This window comes from Pongo abelii, chromosome 19 (genome assembly GCF_028885655.2).
Source record: "Pongo abelii isolate AG06213 chromosome 19, NHGRI_mPonAbe1-v2.0_pri, whole genome shotgun sequence".
Classification (NCBI taxonomy): domain Eukaryota; kingdom Metazoa; phylum Chordata; class Mammalia; order Primates; family Hominidae; genus Pongo; species Pongo abelii.
The window spans coordinates 15,305,514-15,330,247 of record NC_072004.2 but is presented as its reverse complement, the minus strand read 5'-3'; the positions used below and the strand labels follow the sequence as shown (position 1 = coordinate 15,330,247).

Below are 24,734 nucleotides of genomic sequence, written 5' to 3'. Positions count from 1 at the left end.
GTGCTTTCCGTTATCTGTGTATCTGTAGGTAGCCCGAGAATGTCTATTTCATCGAGAAAAGAGAATGGGAATCGATCTAGTTCACGATGAAGTCGAAACACAACTGCTGACGGTAAATATGGGGGAGATGCATCAGTCACAGGCAGCTTAGTTGTAAATGTGTGTTGAATATGTAGAAGCAAAAAAGGATGTTACACAAAATGACTTATAAGTAAAGCATTATCATATCAGATGCTGATAGCATTTAGCAAAGACATGTTTTTCTTGGTTATAATATATATTCAATGAGAATATGAAAATGCAAACGAGAGTAAATAAAGATAAAAATCACTTGAAGCTTTATTAGATAGAAATCACTATTAATTTTGGAGTATTTCAGTCTTTTTATTAATCATGCTTTTTTTTCTACCATTCCGTTGCATCTTTTTATTAATCATTCTTAGATAGGCACCACCTAACTCACACAATGATGCTCAGATATGTCCCCAAGATTCAAATCATTGTATTTATAAATTTGAATAGTGTATACTCATTTAAAATTATATTGGGGTAATTTTTACCATATCATTAGATACTTTTTTTTTTTTTTTTTGAGACGGAGTCTTGCTCTTATCGCCCAGGCTGGAGTGCAATGGCACAATCTCAGCTCACTGCAACCTCCGCCTCCTAGGTTCAAGCGATTCTCCTGCCTCAGCCTCCCAAGTAGCTGGGATTACAGGCACCTGCCACCATGCCTGGCTAATTTATGTATTTTTAGTAGAGATGGGATTTCGCCATGTTGGCCAGGCTGCTCTTGAACTCCCGTCCTCATGATCTGCCTGCCTCAGCCTCCCAAAGTGCTGGTATTACAGACGTGAGCCACGGCACCCGGCCTAGATATTCTTTTAAGACATGATTTTTAATGGTTATGCAGTGTTCTACAATGTAAAGGTGCTATCTTTTTTTTTTTTTTTTTCAATCAATCCTCTCTTATATAGTTAGGTTGCTTCCCTATCCCACTCATTTGTTTTCCTATTTTAATAGCACTGCAGTATACAGAAATATGATTATTGATAACTCTAGGTACTTCTGATTATTTCCTTAGAATGTATTTTGGGAAGCGTAATTGATGTGCCAAAGGTTCTATGCATTTGAAAGCTTTTGATATGTAGCCAAATTGCCATCCAGAAACTTACAGTTGCATCTGCACTACTCCGCTGATTCTCCCACTAATCTCTCTTCCACCTTCCACCAATTAAATCTGGTTTAGTTCTAATTTCTCTGATCTTCACTTCTTAGACTTGTTACCACAGATCTCTATCATTTCTTAAGATTTCAGGTATCATGTACCTGGAGCCATTCCCAATCTCTTTTTTCAGCCCGGGCACTTTATAAAGTATTAGTTCTTCATTCCTAAGTACTTGCCAAACATTTTTTAGTTTGGTAACTTTTTTTTTTCTGGTTCACATTCATAAAGCCTGCTTAGCCTATTGCCTGTCCCTTTCTATTGATGGTACCAGTGTTCCTTCATCACCATGGCTTGCTGCCTGTTGTCTCCCAAACTCCTTTAATCAATTTCCAGCTCTTTTAAAAAATATCTGATTAATAAGAAATTCCAAAGCACCTTTCCTTCCCCAAGTTTCCCTTGGATCTATCCTATACATTCTCACGAGTTTCTTTTCTCTGCTATCAACTCTTCCTTGACTCCCTATTTTCTGCAGGAGAAAAATCCACTAAGGCCTCTCTTGTCTGACTCCCTCCTCTTTTCTCAGCTTCATTTCCCTGTCTGATTTCACAGAATTTCTCCTGCAGTGAATCCATCTTCTCTGTCCCTGCACAAGCTTTGCAGGGTCCCACCTCTTTGCCTTTTTTTAATTGGTCCTTGGTGAGCATTGAGTCCTTGGTAGGAAAGTAAGTATGACAAGGTAGCAGCCGAGTCCTCAGAGTAATTTTATCCCAACACGGCTTCAACACCCTGCTTTAACATCGCTTAAATTTTCTTAGTGACCCATGACATTAAAGATGACAAGCAGACTTTTTTTCTTTGCTCTTTCCTCTCCTCTACTGTCTGGTTCTCTGAGAGAACTCTGAGTTGAAATAATATACTCAGGAAAGCTTTGGCTACTACAGAAAGGTTTTGTAATCTACTGTAAAAGTCACTGTCCCTATTGCTGGACAGGAGTGGTTAGAAATAGAACATTCTGAATGAAATAGTTTTGCAGTGATGGGTCTCCGCTCTTCTGTTTCTTCTTTCCCAGCCTCTGATGAATCTCATAAGCCTTAAAATAATCTGTCATCTACTTTGTCATCCTAACTGGATAGGAATTTACTATCGTCTCTCCTATGGCTTTTTGTTCTCACTAATCCTGAGATGTTCTGTATGAAATAAATTACAAGGCAGTTCTAACAGTTTAACTTCATCAACTTGCCACAAACACGCTATGATATTTCCAACAGATTTTTTTTGGTACTTGGCTACATTTAGTGTTTCCATTACTTGAGTAGTGGCTCTCAAACCTGGCTACACATTAGAATCACCTGGCAAAGGTTTTAAAAATATCAATGGCTGGGTCCCACACCCAGAGATGCTGATTCAAATCTGCAGTGGAGACTAGGCATTGATCTTTTTAAAATATCCCCCAGGTAATCTTAATGACTAGGCAGAGTAGAGAACAAGTGCCTCAGAAATTCAAAATATTGCTGAAAGAAATTAAAGATGACCTAAATAAATGGGCATATCATGTCTATGGATGGGAACATCCATAAACATGGATGTTCGTGTTAAGATGGCAATATTTCTCAACTTGAGTCATAGACTCAACACAATTCCTATCAAAATCCCAGCTGACTTCTTGTAAAAATTGGTGAACTGATCCTAAAATTCATATAGAAATTCAAAGGATAGTGAATAGCCAAAATAATATTGAAAAAGAAGAAAAGTTGGAGGACTCACACCTCCTGACTTCAACACTTACTATAAAGCTGCAATATGTAAGACAGTGTAGTACCTGCATAACAATAGACATAATTTGAGAGTTGAGAAATAAACCGTCACATTTACCATCTATTGATCTTTGACAATGGTGCCAAGGCAATGCAATGGGAAGAGTGTCTTCAACAAATGGTATTTGGACAATTGGATATCCACATGCGAAAGAATGAGGTTGGATTCCAAATCACAACATACAAAATAGTTAAGTCAAAAGGGATCAAAGACCTATACATAAGAGCTAAAACTGTAGACTTTTAGAAAAGAACGTAGGCATGAATATTCGTGACATTGGAATAGGCAACAGTTTTTTAGATGTGATATCAAAAGCACAAACAACACAAGGAAAAGCAGATAAACTGGACATCATCAAAATTAAAAATGTGGTATTTTGAAGAACACTAGCAACAAAGTGAAAAGAGTTGTATGTAGAATATATAAATAACTGTCACAATTAAAAAAAATCAACCCAATTAAAAATGGGCAAAGGATCTCACAATGAAATATGACTTCATACCCACTAGGATAGTTATAATAAAAAATATAGAAAATAACAAGTTGGCTGGAATGTGGAGGAAGCCTAATCCATTGAATGTATTAGAAGCCTCATACATTGCTGATGAGAGTATAAAATGATGCAGATCCTTTGGAAAATCGTTAAGCATGAATGACTCTGTATGAACCATAGGATCCAGTAGTTCTACTCCCAAGTGTCAGCCCAGGAGAAAAGAAAACATATGCCCAAACAAAAATTTGTGCATGGATATTTATAACAACATTATTCTTAGCAGCCAAAAAGTAGAAACAACCCAAATATCTATCAACTGATGAATGGAAAAGTAAAATGTAAGATAGCTGTACAATAGGTTATTCTGCCAAAAAAAAAGAGATGTGCTGATCTGTTGCTATAACATGGATGAATATTGAAAACATTATGCTACATGAAAGAAGCCATCACAAAGGACCACATATGGTAATTCCATTTATATGAACTTTCCAGAATAGGGAAATCTATAGAGACTATAAGTAGATTTGTGGTTGCTTATTATGAAAGGAGGCTCGCAGGATTGGAAATTGTGGGTGACAGCTAATGGGCACATGATTTCTTTGGAAGGTAATGGAAATGTTTTAAATTTGGTTCCGGTGATGATTAGACAACTCTGTGAATATACTAAAAACCATCAAACTGCACACTTTAAACAAGTGAATATATGGTCTATGAATTCTATCTCAACAATGCTGTTTCTTAAAAACAAGAACCACTGCATTGGAGATTTCTAGTTTCTAGGTCAGTAGCAGTGGGGGGCTTTATCTCAAAAAACTGACAGGGGTGGCTTTATCTCAAAAAACTGAATGTGCAATTAGAGTAATCGTTCATGAATTGAGGGAGGTGCTTCGGTCATTGCCAATTAATTCAAGTAGTGAATGTATTCTGTGGCTTATTCAAGGTAGTGGTATTGGCATATGTTTTACTTTTGACCAAAATAGGTCTTAATTTTTAGAATAATTAAATGTGTATTAGCAAAGGAAAGAAGTAACCTTAAAAGGCCTACTTTTGAAAGACATGGATGCAATGAAATATTTTCTTATGAATTCTTTGAATTCTGTTGACTATTACATTCAGTCAGTGATAGTTGATAACTTCTTACAGAATGGCTTCTGTTGGGGAGTCAATCATGGTACTATCTTCTTAGCACTCCCAGGCCGTGCTGACTCCTTGGACTTTGGAGCCAGATGAACCTGCAGAGTCATCTACCCTGCAGCCTGCCCTGGTCTGGGATGGGGACTGAGACAGCTGCTCAGAACTCAGGCTGAGGCTCTGGGCCTGGTCCCAGCTGGCCAGTTTCCTTCCCACAAGAGGCTTTTCCTTCCTCCGTGTTGCAGAAGCAGAAAGCAAAAATACTCCAGCCTCAGAGGTTTGTTGAGAATGCAACCAATGAGTTCCAGAGATGTCAGACCTGCTGCTGGAGAGACGTTTCAGCATTTCAGCCCAGTCCAGCCCAAGGGGGTTCTCCTCTAAGGACAGGATTGAATAGAAACCCTGCAACCAGCACGGAAAGAGGATCTGGATGGGCTCTGACCCCCAGCAATAAGAACTACACTCCTCACCTAGGTTTCTACCTCTAAGCAGGTTGTGGGACCGGAAGCTTCTCACAAGCAGCCATGCCAGAAAGGGTAACTGATGGGTCATCTTGGCTGAACTCAGGAACAAATACTGAGAATACAGATCTCTAATGAAAGGAAATGCCTCTGCTCGCTAAAATCAAGGATAAGTGAGAAGACAAGAATATTTGGTGAATCTATCATTAAAAAGCATTGTATGTGGAAACGAAATATCTGCACCTATAGGTGGTATTCGCTTATTAGCTAGATTCAATTCAGGCTTGCAGCTTGACTTTGAAGATTTGATTTCAGTAGCCTGTTCACCTGTTAGACAGGTGGTTTACCCACTTTCCCAAAACTTAAAAAGACTCAATTAACACAGGTAAATAGAACGACATATAAAGCCTCAACCTGTGGGAGCAGGGTCTGAGTTTAACGAGGACATCCAAGTAATGATTTTATATCCACAATTCAGGCCACAGCGCAGGATCAGCACTTGTCCACATTTGTGGCTGACACTCAATGTTTCTGTGATGTGGTGCATATTCCTCAGCTGAGAGTACAGGAGAGCCCACATCTTACATGAGCATTCAGTTCTAAAGTCATGAAAATCACCCATGTTACAATATTACGAGACCTAATACTTAACTGAGCACTCAGCGTCTACTAGGCACATAATTATTTACCCAATAGCCTGGAAAGATGGGTATTATTATCATTAGTTTATAACTTGCCTCTGGTCAGGTTTAGCAAGTAGCAAAGACATTTGAACCAGGGCTGTCTGACGCCGAAGCTTGTGGCTTTTGTTAACATTTTAATTTTGTAAAAAATGTGTATATATTCATGGGGTACAAGTGCAATTTCGCTTCATTGATATATTGCACTGTGGTGAAATCAGGACCTTCAGAGCATGTATCACTGGAGCAACGCACATTTAACCACCAAGCAACCTCCCAACATCCCACCCTCTTCCCTCCCCTCCTTTGAGTCCCACTGTTCATTCCACACTCTCAAGGCATATGTTTTCAACCACTGTTCCAGCCAAGACCTGGGAGTGTGCACAAGAAGGGATTTTCACTTGAGGTGATGGGAAGTAAAAGGCTGTGAAGTCTCTATCCCACCTCCCCAAGCCCCACCTCCCAAGAGGTGAACTGTAACAACAGATGCTTCATGAACGTTTCAGCCACTCAAATAGTAAATAGTAGGATGCATTCAAGGTTCTTCAAGCAACTGGACATGATTCCATGTTTTGTTTTCATCTGAAGCCCACAAATGAAACTGCATTTTAATCACTTTAGTCACTGTAATCTGAGAAGCTCAATGAAGTCAGTGTGACCCTGTAACTCATGGGGCCTGTAATTTCTCCCTAAGTCAGGGATCTGGAAATGTTGGACCCATTTTCCAGGTTCCTAAATGTGCAGTTCACTTCCTTAGGTGTGAGGCAGCAGCCAGAGATCTAGTTAGATGAAGGCTCTTCCTACGCTTCTGCTTTCTGTGTGTATCCCCCACCTTCTTGCAAACTTTCTTCCCATGGGCAGGTGAGGGAATGCTTTGTCCTTCTTTTGCTGTACTGTGGTATTTCAAGGCCACCTCCATGTATGGGTACAGATGGATGGATAAGATAGCATTGGGGACAGTCCCAGAGGCCTTTGGCTTTGGGCTTTTTGTATTCTCATGAACTCTTCTGCCCCCAACCATCTGACATTCATCATATGACATTATTCAAATTCACATATAAAAATTATTGTTGGCCAGGCACGGTGGCTCATGCCTGTAATCTCAGCACTTTGGGAGGCCGAGGTGGGTGGATCACGAGGTCAGGAGATCAAGACCATCCTGGATAACATGGTGAAACCCCATCTCTACTAAAAATACAAAAAATTAGCCAGGTGTGGTGGTGGGCGCCTGTAGTCCCAGCTACTCAGGAAGCTGAGGCAGGAGAATGGCGTGAACCCGGGGGGTGGAGCTTGCAGTGAGCCAAGGTCGTGCCACTGCACTCCGGCCTGGGAGATAGACAAGACTCCATCTCAAAAAAAAGAAGAAAAAAAAAGTTATTGTTGTAGGAATTTTTTACAGCAAGAGTCTCATTAAACGCATTTTTTCCCCCCACTAAAAGTCCTAAGAATTTCCACTCTGTGCTTTATGTACACAAAGGACAAAAACACACTTTGGGGTTTTAAATGGTCCTTTCTAAGCAGGATTCCAAGCATCTTTTGCTAAAATCTCATCAAAGTACACACAGGTACACATACATACAAGGCACTGAGAAAGATAAAAACTGAACACAAACATACTAAGACTGATGCACAACCTACTGTGAGACTGGGAAATCTTGCCTGCTTGTCAAGGCAGGGAGAATGTTGGTGTCAATGTGTGAAGGGAATTTAGCTCTTCCTTTATTCCATTAATTCAGATACCAAACAACCAGACAGTAGGGTGATCACTCTAGACATATTTGATATTTTTATGTTAAACAAACAATAAAAGAAGAACACTACATAGGTGAGTAATACTTCATATTGGAGTGGTGAAGGCCTTTATTATCTGATTGACAAAGGCAGAAACCAAAAGGAGATATATTTGATAGATTTGACATCATACAAATCAGAAACATCTATATCAAAAGCACCACGCACATTTATAAAAGCAAAGGCAAATTGATAAAAAAATTGTGACATATATAATACAAAAGACTGAATTTCAAACATGTTTATAACCCTCACAAATGAAAAAGAAAAAATAAATGACAGAAAAAGTGGACAAGCATGTGAACAGGCAGCTGACACAAGCAAAAAAGGCAAATGGTGAACAAATGAATACTCATAATATCAGCTTGCAAATTTAGGCAGGTTTGCTGCTTTTGGTGGGGCAGTGGGGGTGTGGTTCCATCACATTGGTGAACATGGAAAGGAGTGACAGTGGGCACTTGCTGGGTAAGACAAGAAAACACATGTTCATTTGTTGTTGTAAATGGGTACCACTTTTCTGAAGGGCAATTTGGCTGTACTTGTCAAAACCTTGGAAAAAGGCATACTCTTTGGTGGTGTCTAAATATTGATCAAGGTCATTCATCACAGTATTTTTTAATGTCATGGGAAAATGTTCAAGTTTAAAATGTCCCAAAGCAGTATGCATGGTATGACAACTTTTTGGCTGAGAAAATGGTAACAGTAACGATGTGCACTTTTTAAATATCTTGTGCTATTCTGAGTTCCTACATTTTCTAATGTGCATAGAAATTTCAAGGGGGAAATAAATGTTGATTTAATAGTCTCTGACATGTTACGGGCTAATGGATACATCCTAGCAGCATCAAAAGGCAACGTGTGTGGTCCAGTAGAGAGGCCTGGCTAGCACAGGTGTTTGTACAAGGACGGGCACTGGGCTGCAGTACACAAGCAGGAGGGGAGTGCGACCTCCCAGGGTGGAAGTCAGCCTCCATATTTGGACCCAAGCACTATCTTCTGGAGGATACATGTACTGCCAGAGAGAAGCTTCTTTTGGCTGTGCTTTTTTCCTCCCTGACTTACTTTGTCTTGGAAGAATAGCTATTATAGATGAAGCCGTGCATTTAAATTTGACTTTGTATATTACCAGAATTTTTTTTTTTACTGTTTTAATTAAGGACAGGGATAAAAAGAGAGAAAAATCCTAAAATTTTAACCGTGTCCCCACTTGTTCCATAATATAATTTCCCCATGGTCTGACCTATAAAGGCTGCATCTTAGTCTGATATTTAGATTGCAGTATCATGGAGCATGTAGATAAATAAGTGGAAGCAAAATTGTTTTCTTGTTTAACTCCACAGTATTTTAAGAAACAAAATTTTCCTTCATTGATGTTTTGTTACATTGCTGATTTTGAGTGTTATATTCAATAATGAAAACATTAATGTGTTTTTTTTCCAATTGAGTAGGAAGTTGATACTATCCTGTGTTGTCAAGAAAGAATGAAGCTACATTTGGATAAGGCTATTGCCCAACTTGCGTAAGAGCTTTATGTCTCTATACAATTCAAAATCTGTCATTGAACTATACTTTCATGCTTCTCATTCAAATTTCTCTTAATTTCTTATAAGGACACACACACACACACACACAGGCATATACACATATTTTTATTCAAAAGTTAAGATGATTACTTGATACCCCAGCTACTCTGATGTGATTCTTACACATTGTATGCCTGTATCAAAATATCACATGTACCCCATAAATGTATATACCCACTATGTACCCACAAACATTTTTTAAAATAATACAAATAGACACTTTGGGAAATTAAGGCAGGAAAATCGCTTGAGCCCAGGAGTTCAAGGCCAGCCTGGGCAATATAACGAGACCTCAGCTCTACAGTTAAAAAATAAAAATTATCCAGGCATGGTGGTGGGTGCCTGTGGTCCTAGCTACTTAGGAGGTTGAGGTGGGACGATTGCTTAAGCCCAAGAGTATGAGGCTGCAGTGATGAGCTCTGATTGTGCTACTGCACTCCAGCCTGGGCAACAGAGAGAGACTCTGTCTCAAAAACAAATATATTTTTGAAAAATAAGTACATGGAGTACTTGCTTTAAATTTTTATTTAAATAAATAATTCTGAGATGCTGTGGGAAGGATTTCTGCCCTCACTGGAGTGTAACTAAGATTTCTTTTAACTCAAAAGACTGGCATTTTTTTTATATAAGAGATTGACTTATACTTGTTCAGCTCTAACATTTGAAAAAGTAATGAGTGGTGGTTTATTTGAGTGTTTATTTTCCATACCTCCTTAAAGATCTGGCCTCTGCAGCGGCCGGGCGCGGTGGCTCACACCTGTAATCCCAGCACTTTGGGAGGCCGAGGCGGGCGGATCATGATGTCAGGAGATCGAGACCATCCTGGCTAACACGATGAAACTCCGTCTCTACTAAAAATACAAAAAATTAGCCGGGCGTGGTGGCAGGCGCCTGTAGTCCCAGCTACTCGGGAGGCTGAGACAGGAGAATGGCGTGAACCTGGGAGGCGGAGCTTGCAGTGAGCTGAGATCGCGCCACTGCACTCCAGCCTGGGCGATGGAGCAAGACTGTCTCAAAAAAAAAGAAGAAAAAAAAAAGATCCGACCTCTGCAATGATTACACCCTTGCAATGCTCCCTGCATCCCACAGCATTGTAATTGTTAACCCATCCTATTCCTCACTAGAATACACATTCATCCAGGGGATGGGCTCTCCTTTTCTTGGCGATAGTAGGTACTTAATATTTATGATTGGGGGTGGGATGAGGAATGAGGAGGGGGAAGAATAATAATAAAGAAAGTCTCAGGCAATGATCACAGCTGTCAGCATAGGAAAAGTATTGGCCAAGACTGTTGGCTAACATTAAGTAGAAAGATCAGTGCCATTTGCTTATGGCCACAGAAAGAGGTAGTGTCAAATATGCCACCCAATAAGAGAGGTGATTATGTGTGTTATAAAAGCGTCCATGCTGCTCATTTAATTTGCCCACCCTGTGCATCAGGATCTGAACACCACGAAGGTTGGCGAGGTTTGTGTGCTGAGATTGTCTTGAGCTGTGACTGGAAGGGTTTTTAAATTTGGAAATTGGTGAGGAGAAGCAAAAGAGTAGTTAAGGATGACTGTATGTAGTTTCTGCTCCCTAGGAATTTTAGAAACATGTTTAGTGTGGTTCAAAGCATTGGTTCTAGTTCCTAATTCGCATTTTATTTCATAGTCTGGAATTTGCTGCCCATCTTTTGTGTTCTTGGCTGTTCTTGGCCTAGATTGTTCTACTGTGGAACAGCCTCATCTCGTATAAATCCCTGTTACAAATTGCCTCAATACTGGCTGTATTGCAGACCTTTGCAGAAAGTTCTGTGTATATGTACCTGTTTGGAATCTTTGTTGTTGATCCTTTAAGGAGATTGGCTTTCCTTTAATACACAGTGGGTATAATGCCTACCTCACTTCCCGGGATGGCTTCTCCAGGATTTGTGGGGGGCCACTGTGCTCTGTCCAGGGCAGGTGACTGGAAGAGAGTTTATCAACTACACTTGTTTCAGAAGGAGCAATGAAACCCTCAGCTTGGATCTCAGCTGAAAATAGAATCTCATTAGGCACTAACAGGGCAGCCAAGGTCTTCCCATCTTGGGCTGTAAGACATAGTGATGGGATGCTGCCTTAAATGCCTGCCCAAGCAGACTCTGAGGCCAGATCAGAGGGTGTCCAGGCAGCCCCAGTTCTAAAGTCATAAAAATCACCCATGTTACAATATTACGAGAGCTAGTACTTACTGAGCACTTAGCATCTGCTAGGCACATAATTTTCTTCCCGACAGCCTGGAAAGATGGGTGTTATTACCATTAGTTTATAACTTTCCTCTGGTCAGGTTTAGCAAGTAGCAAAGACATTTGAACCAGGGCTGTCTGATGCTGAAGCATATGGCTTTTGTTAACATTTTAATTTTGTAAAAAATGTGTATATATTCATGGGGTACAAGTGCAATTTTGCTTCATTGATATATTGCACTGTGGTGAAATCAGGACCTTCAGAGCATGTATCACTGGAGCAACGCATATTGTAACCACCAAGCAACCTCCCAACATCCCACCCTCCTCCCTCCCCTCCTTTGAGTCCCACTGTTCATCGTTCCACACTCTCAAGGCATATGTTTTCAACCACTGTTCCAGCCAAGACCTGAAAGTGTGTATGAGAAGGGATTTTCGCTTGAGGTGATGGGAAGTAAAAGGCTGTGAAGTCTCTATTCCAACTCCCCAAGCCCCACCTCCCAAGAGGTGAACTGTAACAACAGATGCTTCATGAACATTTCAGCCCCTTCTCTAACACGGTCTCAGCTTAAGACAGGAAGCTTGTGGGACATCTTGGTCCCAGACCAAAGGAGAAAGGCCTTCTAGTCCTAGAATTTCAACATAATCACCTAAGGCAAGAGTCTCAGCACAGAAGTGGCAAGGGAAGGGAGCTTTTTCATTTTTCATCCTTCGTATGTGTATACTGTCTTAGAATTCACAAAGTGCAGATCATTTGCATGCTGCTACTCTCATTTACACTTTACAAATAAGAAAAACAGCTTTGAGAGGTCAAGTGATTTGCTCGAAAGCACAGGCTAAGTTGAAGGGAACCTGCAGCTAGAATTGACTCATTCCATTCAACGCAGCCTTTACTGAGTGAACGGCTTTGCTCTACCAAAACCGTTCTTAGGTGCTGAGAATACAGAAATTCCCAAGCTCATTCAGCTATCCTACTTTTTTAAATACTAGTTATCTGTCAGTGGCTCCCTACTTTTTATCTCTAGCCTAGACATCTCTTTCAAATTCCAATAATCTCCTTCATGTCTCCCATGTAGATGTTCAGTGAACACTCAAGTTTACTATGTCAACTGAACTTCCATCTTCTTCCCTAGCTTCTCCCTCCGCAGCCAACCCCCCCCCTTAGTTGATGGAATTCCATTATTCCAACGACTCAAGCTCTTTGTTTTTTTTCTCACTGGTGTTCAATTTCATAGGAGATTCTCTTGGTTCTATCTTCAAACCATATCCAGAATCTGAATACTTCTTCTTGCTTCCTTCACTTTCATCCTCTTGGTCCAAGCCGCCTTCATCTCTCACCTGAGTAACAGCAGTGGCCCCCTAATGGGTCTTCCTGCCCCCGGCAGTCTGTTCTCAGCCCAGCACCAGAATGATCCTTTTAAATTGTAAGTCAGTGGCCTCCAATTTTACTCAAAGGAAAGCCTGACTCATTCCCATGTCCATTAGGGCCCTGCATGATCTGATTCCCCCTTTTTTATGTCTTTGCTCAATGTCACCTGGTGAGACCAATTCTGGCTATCCTCTTTAAAATCATAACCACAGTCCTGGTCTCTTTTTTCCTGCTTTGCTTTTTAGCATTGTTCTTCGAACCACACAAATTGCCGATTCATTGAATGTGCTGTCTCCTTCCAGAAGCATGTCGGCTCCTTAGAGAAGAGATGTTGGTATTGTCCACTGATGCATCCCAGGCTCGCAGAATGGTGTCTGCCACATAGGAGGCACTCAATAATTATTTGTCGAATGAAGTATTCCATGTGGCTCACCTGTCACCCATGCCTGCCCCCAGGGTCTGTCTTTGGTAATAAGCTGTGGGTCCCCTGTCTGCCTGGCAGTGCAGGCAAGACCATACATCTCAGAGCTCACCGAGGCCTCTTCCTTCCAGCAGGGTGGCTGCTGGAGTGTGTGAGCCTGGGTGGACCATTAGTTCTCGATCTCTGCTGAAGCCCTCTCTCACTCCTGCCCTGGAGGTTAATTTTGATCCTTGGTTTTTATCTCCTGGCAAACTTCTTAGCCATAGCACGACCACAAACCAAGGTTACCAATGGATGGCAGGAGGCTCAGCTATAAAGGCCTCATGATTTCTTGGGGATTTATATTCAAATAATGGAGGAAAAGGGAGCTGAGATATAGAAGAGGAAAAGGAAAAGGAAAAGGAAAAGGAAGGAATGGAAGGCACAGATGTGGACAGATTACTTTGAACCCGTGTCCTGTCTGGAAGAGTTTGTGTGTTTTAGGGAGATGGGCCCCAGCTGGGGCTGCAGATCCTGGACCCCTGTTTATCTTCACCTGCTCTACCCACTTCCATCCCACCCTATGAAAGGAGAAGTGTAGACAAGGTGGGAGTTAGGGTCCCAGTGACGTAGATGTATGGGCATATCCAGAGAGTGCTCATTTTGACTGAGAAATTGAACATTGTGTGAAGAGGGAGAGATGGTGAGAGCAACAGTGAGAGAGGTTCCAATATGGAAGGGCACTCATATGTCCTTGCAGGACAGCGTCACCTGAGTGTGAAGCTCCACTTCCCGACTCTGTATTGCAGAGCTGACAGAGCGTCCCAGCATGAGCTGGAAAAGGACCTGAGTGACAAACAGACGGCTTACCGGATCGACGACAAATGCCACCACCTGCGCAACACGTCAGACGGTGTCGGCTCCTTCCGCGGAGTGGAGAGGGTCGATGCAACGTAAGTCAGGCACACGCCACGGCCGTGATTTCGAAGTCATTTAACTTTTTCTCCTTTTGAAAGGACATAGCTTACAGGTTAAAACGGAAAGCATGGTAAGATATCTGAAGGTGAGAAACATACCCAGCTTTGGACAAGTCTCCAGTAAGCAAGCACGTTCTGTGGTCAGGCCTTGATAATTGCATCCTGAATTCTTTTGTAAAGGAATATTTGTTATTTATATTTTCTAACTATGAAAATAACCCTACCTGATGCAGAGGTCCTAGAAAAACACAGACAAGGCCAGGCGCAGTGGCTCACGCCTGTAATCCCTGCACTTTGGGAGGCTGAGGTGGGAGGATTAGTTGAGGTCAGGAGTTCGAGACCAGCCTGACCAACATGGTGATACCCCGTATCTACTAAAAATACAAAAATTAGCCAGGCGTGGTGGTGCATGCGTGTAATCCCAGCTACTCAGGAGGTTGAAGCAGGAGAATCGCCTGAACCTGGGAGGAGAGGTTGCAGTGAGCCAAGATCGTGTCACTGCACTCCAGCCTGGGTGACAGAGTGAGACTCTGTCTCAAAAAAAGAAAAAGAAAAACACAGACAAGCCACACATTGCCATTGTATAGCATGCCCTGGATGCTGTGGGATACAGGCTGAAAACAGCTTGATGCCTTTCCTACCACAGTTTGTTCAACTTACCCCATCAGTGGTTTCTTTGCCAGGCCCCTGGATGCAATTTTGGGCAGGATCCATGGTCTCTTCCAGCCACTCCCTTAAAAAAGTTAACTTGATTGAGGTGAAATTCACGTACCATATAATGCACGCAGTTGAAATATAGCCTGTCTGATTTTTCAGTAACATTGTCTATAAAATAAATATTCTACTTTAACATGAATTTGCCTGGTATATGGATTACTTTTTTGAATGCGCAATAATCAACCTTTTTGTTTTAAACTTTTGAGCATTTAGGTTGTTTCTCATTTTTCAGGGATCAGCATAAATATGGCTGAAATGAATATCCTCACACATATATCCTTGGATACATTGTTTCCTTATAATACATTTCTAGAAGTGGAATTTCTGGGTTTTCCACATTTGAATGAAAGGCTCTTGGTTTGTGTTGCCTCTTTACCCTCCAGGAAGGTTGTACCAATTCAACATTCTCATCTGTAGGATACGAGAGAAACTTTTTCTAAATATGCTCGCCAGCACTGCAAATGATCATTCTCTCTACTCTTACTAATATTTCCTTAGTAGGCTGTTTTCATTAATGCTTCTTTGATTACCCTTGAGGTTGAGTATTTTGTCATATGCTTATTGATGTGATGTGTGACACATTTATAATGAACCTACACGTTCACATCATTCATTAATCCTTTTACCCCTGAAACTGGCAGAAGAACTAGCTTATGCTTTAGTTATATAGAAAACTGATTAGCAGTAAAATAAGGAATAATTAAGGAAAGTTTAAAATAAGCCTCACTGTGATATTTACATTAATATAATGAAGCTAGGATCAGCGACCTGGGGGTTTCTCTCTCACAGGATAAATTGTTGCCTAGCGATCCTGTAGGCTGATTCATCACTCTCACCGTTGTCTGCCTCTGCTTCTCCTTTTCAGTGTCTCAGTGCCCGAGTCCTGGGCCAAATTTACAGATGACAATATTCTCCGCTCCCAGAGTGAACGGGCAGCTTCCGCTAAGCTAAGAGACGACATTGAAAACCTCTTGGTTGTGACTGCCAATGAGATGTGGAATCAATTCAACAAAGTGAACTTGTCTTTCACCAATCGCATTGCTGAGACTGCAGATGCTAAGAATAAGATTCAGACGCACTTAGCAAAGGTAAATCAACCGCCAGTGGTACCCCTTAGCTGACCCGGACAGAGCGGTGTGCTCTGGGACCACAAATCTCTCACCACTCCCAGAGAGGCAACATAGGCATGTGACAGCCTGGCCACACAGAGCAAGAAAAATTTAAAACAGCACAAAGCATGCCATTTATTTCAGCCAGGTAGCCAGGTGTCAAAATGAAATTGGAATCCACTGGTATTTGGAACACAAAGAAGGCACTATGTAATGAAAGGTTCTTAGTCTTTAAAAGAAACAAAAATATTATTATTAAAGTTTAATGAATCGCTGTATATAACTAGGAAGTGAATTTATTATTAGAACATATGGTAGAAATGTTTTCTATTAAAGTATTTCAGAACCCTTTTCTGGAATACAAAATCAAATACAGGAAACTGTTAGGTAGTTCAAAGTGTTTCTGATATTGAAAAATTTTAAGTGCTCTAAGCGCAAGAGTTTTACAATTACTATAAAATGAAGGAGTCCAGCAGAATTCGTATGTTTCAAGATAAACAAGGAGCTCTTCCTTTCCTTAATACCAGTCTTGGAGCTCTTACGGTTTCTGTGGATTATGCTGCATATAGTTTGTTGTGTGTTATTTTTTAAAATTGACAAAAAATAATTGTACATATTCATGGGTAGACAGTGATGTTTTGATACATTTAATGTATGGTGATCAGGTCAGGGTAATGAGCGAGCATATCCATCCTCTCAAACACCGATCATTTCTTTGTGTTGGAAACATTCAATATCCTCCCTCTAGCTATTTGAAACTATATAATGTATTGTTGTTACCTATATTAAAAAAATATGTAACGTTTCATGAATTTGCATGTCATCCTTGCTCAGGGGCCATGCCACCCTTCTCTGTATCATTCCAATTTTAGTATATGTGCTGCTGAAGCAAGCAATGCTGTTTCTTATTTTTAAGAACCTTGCACCATGAGCCATGTTGCCTACGATGGTTTTACCCAGTTGAGGGTACCACATTTTCTCAGGCTGCAGTGATTTACCTTTCCTTCTCATGGTGCCTGCTTTAGGCAACAAATATTAGTTGAACCAGACAGCGTGCTCCATGCTGTGAAGAGCAGAGAGAAGCATCAAATGTAGTTTTTGTTCTTAGGAAGTTTACATTACAGAGAAGAAATACTTGCATATGAAAAGCTCATAAACAATACGAATAGAATATTGCAAATCATGATTATCAAATAACAAGTACAAAAGTGTTTTTGGGGTTTGGAAGGAGAAGTGACCATTCCAGGTGGGGCCACATCTTGAAGAAAGCCTTGGAGACAGCAAATCAGAGGATGAGTTGAGGTCTGTAAAGAGTCTGGTGTGTGGCCGGTGTAGATGGTTTGTGTCCTGGGAGAGGAACATGGAAAAGTAGGTTGAAGACAGGTTGTAGAAGACGTTGATGAGGTTAATGGGGTCAGACACTATCAATTGTAAGACGACATTCTAAAGGCCTTTTAGAAGGCCAGTGTGACAGAGTTCCTTCTTCAACAAATTTTTATTTACTGATATGTTAGTTTGCCAGGGCTGCCCTAACTTAAAGTACCACAGACTGTGTGGCTTACACAGTAGAAATCAATTTTCTCACTGGAGAGAGAGAAAATTAATTAATGGAGGCTGGAAGTCTGAGATCAAGGTGCCAGCAGGGTTGGTTTTCTCTGAGGCCTCTCTCCTCAGCTTGTAGATGGCCACCTTCTCCCTGTGTCTTCACATCGTCTTCCCTCTGTGTGTGTCTGTGTCCAGATTTCCTCTGCTTATAAAGACACCAATGTTGTATTGTATTAGGGTCACCCTAAAGACCTCATTTAACTTAATCACCCCCCCAGAGACACTATCTCCAAATATGGTCACCTTCCAAGGCACCGGCAATTCGTACTTCAACATAGGAATTTTGGGGGAAGAGGCACTATTCAGCCCTAACAGGTACACTCAAGGTATTGTGCTAGGCACTCAGGGATGTACATACATCTCATGTCTTAGAGACAAGACATGCACATAGAAAACGGGAATTTGCATCAGAAAGGTGCAGAAAGAACTTGGAAACACAGATGAAATGTGAACACAGTTTACAAGAAGGAGCAGTTGTTTCCACTGGCAAGAGATCAAGATGGTTTCATGGAGCACATAGTATCTGAAGAAGGCCTTAGTGATAGAAACAGTGAAATGATTTTTAGCTTGGGAGGGAGGTCAAAGCTCAAGTGACAGATTGAAGAGTGCCTGGATTACACAAGTGCTAAATCTGTGATTGCATGAGATCTCTGTAGTGTAGAGAGGATATTGCAGAGACATCACCCAAGGACAAAGCCTTGCACTGGAAGGGAATGAGGAGTAGTTGGAAAGGAGGGAGTTGGAACAACACTTGGCCAGAGAAAAGAAGATGAGGGTCTTAAGGAGAGGGAGGTGTCAGAGAGGCCTCGAGGTCGGCTTTGAAACTGAAGTTTCATGGCAGCAGCTAGGGCCAGAGACAGAATCCAGATGCCACTGGGAGACTGGGTGGGTGGGAAGTGAAGGGAGTGGGCACAGCCGTAGTTGAATACATTTGGCAGAGGACTCAGTTGGGACTGGATGGGGAAGTGGTGGTAAAAACATAGGGTTTCAAAAAAACAGATGATTCTTGATTGTGTCTCCAGGCCATGGAAGGGAACCCAGGAAGAGGGACGGTAATGGGGAGGATGTGGAGCTACGGGAGTGCAGAGATCAAGATGCGTGGAGAAGGGAGGTTTTTCAGAGCATAGGACAGGGACTCTCTTTACAGAGAAAGAGGAGGGAGAACCAAAGAGGGATCCATGTTTATGCAATTTGGGGGAGTGGCCTCTTTAAGAAAAAACGAATACAAAATCAGGAATACAAAATTGCCAGTACTCCTCTGTTGCAAGTGAGGTACCCTGAAGCTCAAGCCTGATTCGCTGCAAGGGAAATCCTCTGCGAGGAGGAAGCAATGCTGCTCCAGTTGGTAGGAAGAGGAAGTGGGAAGAGATGCATGGACAAATGGATGTGAGGAGGGAGACCAGGGCCACTCAAAGCCTCACTTTTATCAGAACACTGGTCAGTAATTAACAATGGCCATTGGGGGCAGCATGCAGGGAGCCCCTGATTTGTAGCATTTGCCAATTTCTGTGGTTGAAATACTCCCACTCTGGCTGATTTCCAGCTACCAAAATGAGGTTGCTGAGCCTAGGGTTGGGGAGAGAGGCGCCGCCCACTCTCCAGAGCAGGTGCATGCCAGCTCCAGTGAGACAAGTGGGTTCCCTGGGGCAGGACTGGGAAGGATAGATGGTCTTGGTGAAGCAATCTCCTCATCAGCGAGGTCGAGGCAGGTGCTGGACATGGAGTGGACAGGCAAGAGGTGGGAGGCGGGTTGTTGAAGGGACCACACCAAAGCCTCAGGCGGTTGCTTCTCTTTGTCACAGACCCTGCAGGAGATTTTCCAGACTGAAATGACCATAGAATCCATCAAGAAGGCCATCAAGGACAAGACTGCCTTCCTGAAGGTGGCTCAGACCAGACTGGACGAGCGCACTAGACGGCCGAACATTGAGTTGTGCCGAGACATGGCTCAGCTACGGTAAGGTGGGAGGGGAAGGCTCGGGGCTCACTCGGAGGGCCACCAGACCAACTGTGGTGCCAGGCTCTTTAGAAAGCTGCTTTCTGCCCATACACATCGTGTAGGAACCTTCTGTGAGAATGGTAGTAATGGGGAGATGTTGAATGCAGAAGAGTTTCAGTGTGGGATGATGAAACAGTCCTGCAGATGGATGGCGGTGACGGTTGCACCAACAGTGTGAATGTACTTAATGCCACTGATCTGTACACTTAAGATTAGTTAAAGTTTTATGTTATGTATATTTTACCACAAGTCCTTAAAAAAGGAAAGGACATCAACGCTACACGCAAAAAAAGTGCTATTAAGCCTTTAACTCATTCATGGAGGCCAGTGTGGTGTTCGGGTTCTTTTGCACGTTCTTGGAGTCTTCGGAGTTTCCAGAACTCCTGTCTTATAAGCAGCAGTTTTTGACTTCTGTGTATTTCTCAGCATGGGGAACGCAACAGAAAAGGGACTTTCAGTACCAATTCCACTGACTCCTATCTACTCATTTGCTGTCTTTGTGACTGAGGATCTCATTTAAGTTTATTTCAATGTGTTTCATTCTCAGTAGAAATCAAAGCCAGCTGGTCTTCATCGAGCACAGCTCCTGTATATACACAGCAGGAGGAATCTGACCCCACAGTTTATCTACTAAACACTACATGAATTTTATTATTATTTTCACTTTGAAGATTCATTTTGGGATGGACCTGTAAGGAACTGGCCAAGATTCCCTCCCCACCCCCGCCACAATCTGGCTTCATTTCCAATTTCCCAATACCTGTGAGTCTGTCTTTTCTTTCTGGGTTTCATCATTGCTGTTCTTAGGTCCTAAAATGCTCCATGCAGAAGTAAATCAACTTGATAGCAACTGGAGGAGCCAAGTGGCAGTGCATGAACTCTTGAAGCCTTTCTGTTGCAGTGGGGAGATGCCACTCGCTCTGCTTCCACGATAAAATTCTCTTATCTTGAAGGATTGATCCTAGGGATAAAATAAATAAGTGGTGGTTTGAGACAGTGAATTTCCTGAAATGGAAGGAAGGGGGATCTTGTGAGGCCAACACTGATGATGATAATAATAGTAAAGATAATGATGGCGATATTCAATGCAATGATAATAATAGCTGCTACCATCTCTTAACCTGACTCGATGCTGGGCACTGCCCTAAGCACTTTATACTATCTCATTCATTACCTTCATATTACAAGTGAGGAAACTGAGGCAGGAGTGGGTGAGTGGCTTGGCCCAGACCACATTTAGTGGTGAGAGAGCTGCAGTTTGAGTCTTTGCCTGTCTCACCCCAGAGTTCTATTCCACCAAGCCATTTGCTTCTCTTTCTCCTGTCTTTTACGTCGTGTAATGCATTTACCATCCCCCTGTCAGGTACCTGATCTCATTTGAGAAGAGTTGGCAAAGTAAATGCTGCAGCTCATCTCTCTCTCACACAGAGGATGAAACTGAAGGTCACAGAGGAAATCATTCTGATAAAACACCTTACGTGTATAGCATGCATGTTGTCTGTGTTGAGTGCCATGAGGCGTGCTTTACGTTGTACGCACATGATCTTCATTTCCAGGATGAGTTGTATTTCTCCTGGTGGAGCTGTTATCTAGGCCATAGCCACAGAAGAGATCACTCAGTCTGCATGTTTTTCAAAGTGGGTTCCATAGAACCCCTCTTCATGCACAGCTCATTATTTAGGATAAGCAGCTCTCCACTCCAGAGACTAGATGGTCCCCCAGACAGCCAGCTGGAGGCACCTCTCTGCTTTAGAAGAACCCAGCAGTGAGCGCACACCCACTTGGCCTATTAGAGTTAGATCACCAGTTTTGACTTTATGTAAATGTTATTAGGAGAAGCTGAGCTGATGTTTCATTCTCTAAAAATCTCTGCAGAGTCATCAAAAGTGGAGATGGGAACAAATAAATTGTTTATACTGCCGTTAGACAAACACAGGGTTGCTTTTAAAATGGGTTTTGGGTAGTGGTCTAATAGGACTTTGGAATTATCAAACAATGAGGCATTCACAGCTTCTCCTGAGGAACTGAATGATTTTTACTCTTTTTTTTTTTTTCCTTTTCCTGGCTAAACAGAATTTGCTTTTCTTTCACTTCCTGCCGACTTCATGGTATGTCTATTTCCTCTGCTCCTTTACTGACTTTTGAACAAAACCTACTTTTGTTTCTGTCAAGTTTTCTTGTTAAAATATCCTTGCCAAAAATCTTTAGGATTATTATTGTGGGAGGGGATTACTTTCCTTTTTAAATGGATGGTTCTGAAAGCAGCCCTTTGGCGGTCTAGATTTAGAAAAAATAAAGATCATAAACTAAGGGGAGTGGGGACTGAAAAAAATTGCTGTTTTCATTTCAAGACTTACTTTTATTTAAAAATGTTCTAAACGAGTTATTTCAAAAGTGATTCTAAACATTCTTGGCATTTTTGGTGGCAGGCCAGACAGACCAGGCTCTGCTCTACTTAAATAATCTTTATATGTATATATATATATATATATATATATGCACACACATATATATATTCGTTTGTATATATATATATATATAAACTGTGGTAGCTTTATTTGTATTCGAATGCAAGATGTTTTGTGGTTCTGTAATTCCAAAAAAAAGAAGAAAGAAAGAGAAAGAGTGACTTCAGCAGAACAGCTCTCTGCAATCAGCCAAGAACAAGGAAACTGGGAGTGAAATAGGGCCTTGAAGATGATGAACAACATATTTCTAATCGACGCTGAGGGAAGTGGAGCGTGTTATTCCCTAGCTGTGTCCATGCAGCAGTGTGAAAACAAGTGTTCTAACTGCCTACATTCTGTATCTCTTGATTTTTTTTTTTTTTAGCATTGATGTTTTGACATGTATATTTTCAAATGTTCCCTCCCAGATAAAATTTCCACTAGACTCGTATTTGGCTGAAAGGAGTAAAGACACATATATCATCCTGCTCTGTTTCCTACGTTGGGGTTCAGGGTTCCTATTGAAGCCAGGGAGGGTGGGAGACAAGAGGCAGGCCCCGTGTGATTGTAAACAATCCACCATCAAAAATCCCATTACCAGCCATCTGCGGCAGCCTTGCCAAAGATCTGTTTCTTTCTTAGTGATATTTTATACCCTGGGATCTTTAAAAAGGCTTTCTTTTTTAATTCAGTTTGACCTAAACAATAACAAGAAATTTGCTTTCTGATGAGTTCTCAGATTTTGTGTTTACTGTCCCCAGACAAAACCAAACTTTGGCACTTAAGCTTTAATTCTTCCCCTCCCCATTGGAAAGCAGGAGACAGTAGAGCTTGTAAGATGAAAGGTGTTGCACAGCGTGGATATGTTCCCATGGCCTGTTGTTGCTTCAATGAGCCCACATGGGGGCCTTTACCAGCACCTTCCTCCTCTTAGGCCACCTTCAAGTGGCTTGGAAGTGAATGCTCCAGGCTCCGTCCTGCCTTTCCTTCCTTTTTATTTCCTTGGATCTGGGTCTTGTTCTTAGTAGATCCCATGGATTCAGACCTTTGGGCAGTTCCCTACCTCCCAAGACATCCTCCTTCACCTAGGGCATGAAAGTTGGTCCTCACCCAATAAGTAATTTTTTCACACCTGTATTTTTGCAGGAGGGGCTGAGGATGCAACCCTGGGCAAGGACAGCAGATGCTGCAAGCAGACAATCACAAGACCCTGAGTGCTGTAAAAGGCTTGGTCCTCTTGGAAGTCACAACACTGGGCAGCAGATGGTTTCCGGGTTAAGGGAGGGACTTCTGGAAGAAGTGTTAATTCACCTAGGATTTGAGGATGGGATAAATTAGCGAGATGAAGAGTGGGTTAGGAGCATTCTGAGCTTAGGGGACAGCAAGAGTGAAGGCCTTGAGGTCTGAGAAATTGCAAGCATATTCCAGGATGTGTCTGCAGATGATGAGATGGGTCTTCCTGGGTCTCTGCTTCTACTCTTCTGTCTCAAGGAGCTGAGAGGGGAATGCGGCCAGGAAATGGGACCCAGTTTCTTATTATGGCCACTGAAGCTCTGTATTTCCTTCTTAGCTTCCTGGATAAGCAGGTGCAGCTTACAAACACATGTGGGCCCTGTGTCAATGGAGAGGGCAGCTTATGAACCCCTGGGCTCTATTTCCTAGTCTGTAAAACAAGGAAGTTGGTCTTGGTGACCTCTCTAAATTCGTTTTCCAGTTGTGAATTTCTGTGAAACTATAGAATTGCCTTGGCATAATGACTTTAAAATGGTCTGGATATTTTTCTATAATTATGAAATCCTTTTCTATCTCCTGGGACATCTACATTCCCATTGGTTCATTGTTACCATTCTCTTTATATTTCTTTATATTTTATTAATTTCATGCACCTCTCATTTGCTGATAAATATATCCTAAAGTAAAGAAAATGTGAGCTTTGCATCACTGGTTACAATGTGATGTACTTGGAGTTGCGTAAGCTACATGCTGACCTAACCATGCTGATTCCTTTATGCTGCAGCCTTGTTAACGAGGTACACGAGGTTGACGACACCATACAGACCCTGCAGCAGCGCCTGAGGGATGCAGAGGACACCCTGCAGTCACTGGTCCACACCAAAGCCACCCTCGAGTATGACCTAGCTGTCAAAGCCAATTCCCTGTACATTGACCAGGAAAAATGCATGAGCATGCGCAAGAGCTACCCCAACACCCTCCGGCTGGTCGGCTTCTGCTAGGGACCCCATCGGGTGTGGTTTTGATACCCCTAAGTTAAGGCTGAGCCAGAGCACTGTCTCAGCATTTGAACCAAGTGCTAATATAGTCACTTATTAAAGGATTATGCTGATGGAAATGTACCAGCCTCCTGTCTCGGAAAGCCTTTTGTTCGCATCCAAACCTTAATTTTCTACTATTTACTAGGCGTCTGGGTTATGGGAAGGATATGAAGAAATATAATCAATCTAATAGAGAAGGTAAAAGGATAACTGGTGTGATTCTTGTCATTTTGTGTGTTAATCCGAATGGGCTGGAAAGGAGGACTGTATTCTCTCTGAGGCAGTCAGGAATCATGAAGTAGGTGGTTTCTGAGTTTTACTTTAAAGGATCCACAGTGAGAAGGGGAAAGGCCACTGGGTATGAGGTAGTTGGGGTAATTTGATCAAAAACAAAGGTAGAGAAATACAGAGTGCATTTGGAACAATAGTAGGTAGGGCCAGCTTGGCTGTGATTCATAATGCATAATTCATAATGTGTTCTGCACGTCTCTTTCTATTCCACTCTCATC

General features: G+C 41.9%; 1 protein-coding gene and 1 non-coding gene across 6 annotated transcripts in view; one reads left to right on the top strand and one right to left on the bottom strand.

The window, feature by feature from the left end:
• The window catches only part of TEKT3 (tektin 3), a 38,495-nt gene extending 14,189 nt beyond the window's left edge, over positions 1–24,306 (top strand). For 3 of the 5 annotated variants that reach the window (XM_024235107.3, XM_054536221.2, XM_054536222.2), the window contains 6 exons: positions 29–112; positions 8,988–9,058; positions 13,908–14,051; positions 15,658–15,880; positions 19,309–19,463; positions 23,970–24,306. In XM_024235107.3, the coding sequence (XP_024090875.3) occupies positions 29–112; positions 8,988–9,058; positions 13,908–14,051; positions 15,658–15,880; positions 19,309–19,463; positions 23,970–24,186 (894 nt within the window). In that variant the 3' untranslated portion in view covers positions 24,187–24,306. Of the gene's footprint in view, positions 1–28; positions 113–8,987; positions 9,059–13,907; positions 14,052–15,657; positions 15,881–19,308; positions 19,464–23,098; positions 23,172–23,969 lie in introns of all 5 variants that reach the window. The other 2 variants (XR_008515293.2, XR_008515294.2) reach the window with 1 other exon arrangement.
• On the bottom strand, positions 16,691–16,793 carry LOC112129868 (U6 spliceosomal RNA). The gene has a single exon (XR_002912204.2). It is a non-coding gene; the product is annotated as a U6 spliceosomal RNA (small nuclear RNA).
• Positions 24,307–24,734: the final 428 nt, after the last annotated feature.